The 7,174-nt window shown below is 31.6% G+C and overlaps 1 protein-coding gene across 1 annotated transcript; it reads left to right on the top strand.

Moving 5' to 3' along the window:
• The first annotated feature begins 304 nt into the window (after positions 1 to 304).
• On the top strand, positions 305 to 5,713 carry LOC139493033 (uncharacterized). The gene is made up of 2 exons (XM_071281174.1): positions 305 to 513; positions 4,048 to 5,713. Exon 2 carries the CDS (start codon positions 4,052 to 4,054, stop codon positions 5,711 to 5,713), a length of 1,662 nt encoding a protein of 553 aa, XP_071137275.1. The 5' UTR covers positions 305 to 513; positions 4,048 to 4,051.
• The last annotated feature ends 1,461 nt before the right edge of the window (positions 5,714 to 7,174 follow it).

Genomic DNA, 7,174 nt, shown 5'->3' with positions numbered 1-7,174 from the left:
TTGATTGAATTTCCTAGATAGCGTTTCTGAGTCAGATTTTCTTAGGTCATCCGCTAGCGCTTTGATCACATTATATTTTTTTCATCAAAGTTAGGATCAGAATATTTTTTTTGTTGGAAAAAGCCTTAACCCTCCACACGAAGTTAAATGATCGTTCCTTTAATTGATGTTCTAGGAAACATAATTTAATCGTGTGTTCTGAAATAATGAAAAATTCAGACGATAAGATCACTTTGTAGATGTATCTAATTGACATTTTAAACATTTCCTTGTATTTATATAACAGTTTATGTTTTCATAGTGCATTCAAATTATGTACTAAACATGTCTAAATAATGAAAATAACGATAATGAATCACGGATGTGAGATTATATCTGAAAACAATAGGTTTACAAATTTAAAGAGCGCATTTGATATTCTTCATATGACTGTTCCTATTTATGGATGTCAAATTTTCAGATACTTTGTTTTTGGAGAATATGGTGTTGAAGGCAGATCTCGAATAGTTCTTGGTAAGTGTATTATTTTTCCTGGTATTGAAAAAAAACCAATTTTTGTCTTTTGGTTATTCGTGTCCTGAGGTGTGAGTCTCATTGACATTTAATAAATATCACTTTTTATTTATACTTAAACGAAATAACCGAAATGAAGCAAGGTATTGTTAAAGGGAAATTCCGCGATGTTTTACTTATCATCTAATTATGTTCATCTTAACATAAAAAACACATTTGCAAAGTTTTAAATTTATATTCCTTCTAATAACGGAGAAAATCAAGTATTTGTAACTTTTTTGGTTGAATTCTCGAGTGGGTCGTGACGTATTAGCCCGATTTATTGAATTCTGGGAAAAAATAAAATCTGTTTAACTCTTATAGCTTATCGACAATATACGTAATTAAAAGCGCACAGCTGACGAATGGTCGAAGTTATTAACCACAATATAAGAATGAACGAAAATGAATATGCATATACCGTTTTGTATTGATTGAATTAAACTCCTATAAAATTATCTCTATTAAATGTTTTTGAATAAATTTAATTAATTATTGTTGAGATTTTTTTCATAAAATATCTATTGAACATTTTTACTGATATTGAACTGAAAATATTTCAGTTCTATTTACCGTTATTGTTTTGATAATCATTTCAATGCAACTAATGTGTGAGCAGAGTGTGTATATTATTTTGTAAAGGTCACTGTATATTTCTCGGCTTGAGGTCAATTCGTTTACCTTGTAGCTATTTAGCCGCAGGTGTGAGTTCAAGCGTACACAGGTATAAATGTTGTTATTTGGAAAGGATAAACAGAAAGGATTAGAAAGAGTATGCTGTCACGATGTTAATACACTAAGATTTAATACACGATGAGAATAAAGATACAATAATTAAATTGTGTAAATTAATTGAAAATAAAATTCAGATTCGTAATTCCGAAAGTGTATAAAAATAAAAGGAAACAATTTTTGATTACTTTCTTAGCGGCAATTGGCGTAAAGATTCAAATATGAAGCAAAAAATAGTAGTTTTAATCTTTTATAAAAACTAAATGCAATATTACCCAATTTGATATACCATTGTACATCTGTTTGATATCATTGACTTTACCGGAATTTTTTAACTTGTATTCAAATCTGGCTGTGTTTAAATGCTAATAAAACTATTGCAATTTTAAAGTTTTTAATTGACAAAAAAATACAACATACAACATGCATGATTTTTTTTTAGTTTCTTTTTAACATTTTATTCTTACATAATTAAATTCATTTGACAATCATTTACACGAACTTTTTGTGAAAAGAATATCAATTATCTAAGCTAAGGCATTATTTCTTTTGAGGATTTTTGAGGATTTTTTTTAAAATTCTATGATAGTATTTGTGCAATGTTGAACATGATAGCCGTCATTAATCCAAATAAGTAATACAGTAGTTGTAATAAAAGTTATATTTTAGTCATGCATAACTGATATTGACGAATTTATAATAGTTCGTCCATACATCGTTGTTCTTGAAACAATCATTATTAGTATACATGTAAGTTTCCTGACGTATAAGAGCCATTGAGGATGAGCTCCAGAGAAATCAGACTAGTGGCGTTTCGTTCGTTTGTTTGTTGGGAAAGGAGAGGAAATGCAACCGCTTGTACAGATAAACGACAGAATTACCATACAAGCATTTATAGTCAACACAATCAGAAAGAGTTCCCATCGTTAGACGGGGAATATGAAGGCTTCCAAGAATGAACAAGTGACATGTCTAACTCTGAACAGTTAGAAAACAGACTATCGACATCGACCGCTTGTTCTTAATATTTGAAACTGTATGCATATATATACGTATACGTTTATGATATATATATAGTGATGAGTTCTTGCGTCTGACAAAAACTAAATTCCTTCATGGTTATATCTTGCCATACGTTTCTATTGGTTTGTAAGGTGATTACTCACAATCGTTATTTGAAAATCCTGTTTGTGAGATGTAGATTCATTTCAATACAGAAATTTCGTCTATATATTTCACAAGTGTATAACACGGAAAAGCTCTGAAGGTCCATTACTCCCATTTTGTTTGGGTGTGAACCATCGATGTTAACAGCAATATCACAGAATAAGATGATGATGGTAGAAAGAACTATGGGCGTCATGTGGCAAATATTACAAGCATATCGGACAATGAGTTGTCAATCTGTATGAAAAGATTTCCAATACAACCATATTATTGAGAAGGAATGTTTACATGCTATACTCTCGTACTAGTATTACAGTCTGGTATACAATAGTCTATCGACATTCGATGATTACATACTGTTGGCATACGTGGACTAGTCTATTTACAACACTTTTACCCCTATTTATTCAAAATATATGTTTTTTTCTTATGTTCAATGTATACATGTATATATTTTAAATTGCGCTATAGTTCCGTAACTTTCTATCCAGTCGTATAAACGAATCGTCGGCAAGTGCGTACATTTTTTTAAATCAATATTTCTGGTCTGTTCCAATCTGTCCTTCACTATTGACAATGACTATATATTACATTTTCCCAAATTCACCCTTGGAAAAAATATTTAAATAGATTTTAATTTCATCAAATCTTATTTTTTGGGTATTATTTATATGTTTATAAATTATATTCTTTACACCAGAAATGTTATTTATAAACAAGCGTATGAGTTTAGTAATGACAAGTAAGACAGAGTTGTATATTATTCATCTGATAGTTCAAAATGGAAAGTTATAAGTTATAAGTTATCAGCCGTGTACACTGATCAATACCTGCAGAAGTGAAACGATGCATGAACTTGCAAGCCCGACAGGAAATCGCTTGAATACCTGGACGTGTCACCTCACACCCCTCACAATACCTTTGGAAGTAATACCTTTAGCCATGCTGGTGATCAGATGAGGGAAGATCAAAATATATTTGTTTATTACTTTAAAGAATTATGAACAAATTAGATTTTCGAAAACAATTTTCACGGAACACTTATTTATGATTTCAACTTTGACTTTTCACCTAATTCCAATATCAACAGTTTAAAAACAACAGACCATGGTAATTTAAGAAAAGTAAGAATATTTTTCGTATCAAGTTAGTTAGTCGGATAAAACAACCGTACGATTGACAAGATATCGACACGCAATTACGACTACATCGGTTACTGTAGTTTTGTTTCTTTGTGGTTTATAGACATATCGTTTTTATTACTCGGGAAAGAAGACAAAATGGCGGATCGCAGAGAATTGATACTCTAAATTTAAAATCGATGGTGATCGCTTATCTAGCGGAATAAAACTTTAATATCTATGAATTTGAGCATTTTTATACAGAATGAACATAATATCAATTTTTGATTTTTTTGTGAAGTTTCCCTTTAAGGCAATTAGAACCGACTACCAATGGTTGATTTCAATGTAGAAATATTGTCAATTGAACTTCTTTTGTCCATCAGTAAAACCACTGCTGTTTTTTTACATTGTTGTCAAAACAGTTGGAATAGAATGTAATGCACATACAATCCATTAAACATTTATTTTGTAGGATCATGGCCAGCAATTTGAATATTTGTGGTGCTTGTAATCAGCAGCAGATAACCGTACAATCAGTAGTTTGGTGTTCCGAATGTAAAGAAGGTCTTTGTGAAAAATGTAAAGAACATCACAGTGTTTCACAAGGGAAAAGACACCATGCAACACTTTCCATAGATGAATACCAGAAACTAACGACTGGAGTCTGCAAGAAACATAAAAGGCTATACGAGCTTTTCTGTAGAAATCATGACTGTCTTTGCTGTAAGTATTGTGTAAAATCTCATAAAGATTGCAAAGATTTAATTGAAATCAATGAAGTCATACAAAACGTAAAAATATCAAATGCCTTTTATGAAATCGAACAAACCTTGCTGGAAATTACCGATAATATTAAACAAATCACCGCTAACCGGGAAGAAAATTTAACATCGCTAGCAAACCAGAAAAACGAAATTGAAGCAGAAATAAAACAAACAAGGTCGACGATAAATAATTATCTTGATAAAATTCAGGATGATTTGATGAACGAACTTATGGTTATGGAACAAAAAGAAAGCATCGAAATTCGAGAGTTGTTGACAACTCTAAAATTGAAGGAACAAGAGATTGGAAAGTACCAAGCACTATTTGCTAATATAAAACAATATGCTTCGGATCTGCAGGCATTTACGTCAATGAAGCATATTGAAAACGACATAGCAATCGCAGAACAATTCATTCAATCGCTCGCAAAAAGCGACACCACGAATCAAGTCAATATTTCATGGCAAATAAACAAGTCTTTACAGGAAATCACAGCCAGTGTGCAGAAGTTTGGGGTTATCAATGTCATTTATGATTTATGTGATTTCACCATTCTGAAACGGAAGGACAAACAAGCCCAGATTATGGTAGCTCTTCCAACCAGAAATATCAATAACCTGACTCTGACATTACAGAAACGTATTGATACAGATCTGTCAAATGTGAGAGGTTGTTCTATACTCCCTGATGGTAGAATGGTATTTTCCTCATTTTCCGAAAAGAAAATAAGCGTATTGAAATCGGATGGATCAACAGATTTTGAAATAAGTAATATCTGTGGTTCGTTTGATGTGGTATTTATCGGTAATGAATGTATTGCTGTAACGTCTAGTAGCTATTCAAATGAGATAAATATAATTAACATAAAGAAAAACAAACTGAGAAAAACAATAAAAGTACATTCAAACAATGATGGAGTAGCATACAATGATGGCCATTTGATTTACTGTGCCAGGGAGAAAAGGTTACAGATGATTAGTCTTAGTGATGAATCTATTACCAATGTTATCAATCACGAACTTTCGGGCTTATCGTACGTTACAACATTCGGGGACAAACTGTTCTATACAAACTATAACGAGGATAGTGTAACCTGCTGTGATTTCCATGGTAAGATAATGTGGAAGTTCAGTGATATTAGTGTTCTGGACACTCCATACGGCATTTCCGTAGACAATGAGGGAAACGTGTTTGTAGTTGGGTATCATACACACAACGTAGTTGTAATTTCTTCAGATGGAAAACAACATAGACAACTTTTATCAAGTAATGATGGATTGAAATACCCCCGGACTCTGCACTATGACCAACCTACCAACACATTTTTAGTTGCAAATGAATTCAATGATGCTTTCCTGTATGAAGCTAAATAAAAATAAAATTTTAAGCAAAACAATAACATTGTTTTTAGATTACTCTAAAGGTTTACCTATTTTATTTCAACTAGCGTATTGACAATTACGATGTAGTATACTTGGGTCTGGATGAACATTTAATAGTAATTATTGGCTTTGAACATGCTCTCAGTAACAGTACTCTTTGATCGACAAATTGTGTCTGTCTTTTGTCATTATGTTGGTGCTTTTGTTGTTGTTGCTTGATGCCGATCTGATGAACCAAGCCATTTATAACTCGTGTGTACATATTGTACTTACCTTGTGCTGTTTTACCACTGTCCAAGGTTTTAGTGGTGAGCTAAAGACTCACAAATTCAACCCTGTGATATTCTAAATGTGCCTGTCCCAGGTATGAAGAAGGTAATTTAGTGGTAATCGTCTGTTATATTTGTTTTCTTATATTGTTTTGTGATAAATCGGGCTGGTTTTGTTTTGTTTTAATTGACTCATATTTTGTCATATCGGTCACTTTTATAGCTGACCATACAGTATGGATTTTGCTCTTTGTTGAAGACCGCATTGTGACCTTAATCTGATGATTCATTTGAGTTCTGCTGGGTTGTTGTATCATAATTCTTATTTTACATTATATATACTCTGTGTTGAAGACCGTACTATAACCTATAATGGTTTACTTTTAAAAATTGTGAGTTGGATGGAGAGTTATCTCATTTCCACTCATACCATATCTTCTTATATCTACCATGTTTTATCATTATTTACATATTAGCAAAAGTTAGCTTGTGATAAGTACAAAAATAATATGTTTAACACTTTAGTGTGTTTTTCAAAAGTCAATTGAACCAAATATTCATAGAAAAAACAATTTTATTTCCTAACAATTACTTACCAAAATATAAAAAAGAAGATGTGGTATGATTGCCAATGAGACAACTATCAACAAAAGACCAAAATGACACAGACATTAACAACTATAGGTCACCGTATGGCCTTCAACAATGAACAAAACCAATTATACATAAAAAATATTAGCATTACGTGACATAATTGTGTGAAATTGGGTGACCTCCAACAACATTATTTAGAAAAGATCAGATAAAATATTTTATTTATAAAAAAAACCCCAACCTTTTAATAAATATAACAAATTAACAAAATACAAATAACTAAGATAGACAAACAAGAAATGCAGATAAAACCATATAATGTAAAACACACAGTGTATGTCCAAATGCTAATGTAAGTGTTAAATATTTGATGAACTCTGTATTCGGGAATTAATCATAAGCGTTCTCGTGTTATATAATGAATAGTATTGTTGATTATAGCCACGTCATTTCGGCTTCTAGATAAAAATGTTTCAATAGTAATAATGACCTTTATTTCATATAGTACATAAACATGTACAATTTACATTGGCTGGAATGCTTACCCTTCCGGTGCCCCTGATTTCACCCCATTTTGTTGTAGGGATTC

Source organism: Mytilus edulis, chromosome 10 (genome assembly GCF_963676685.1).
Source record: "Mytilus edulis chromosome 10, xbMytEdul2.2, whole genome shotgun sequence".
Lineage (NCBI taxonomy): Eukaryota > Metazoa > Mollusca > Bivalvia > Mytilida > Mytilidae > Mytilus > Mytilus edulis.
Note: the sequence above shows the minus strand (reverse complement) of the source record. Positions and strands in the feature narration are given on the sequence as shown.

Excerpts from the sequence above, each read along its gene's own strand:
- LOC139493033 (XM_071281174.1), top strand. The coding sequence starts at position 4,052 with ATGGCCAGCAATTTGAATATTTGTGGTGCTTGTAATCAGCAGCAGATA.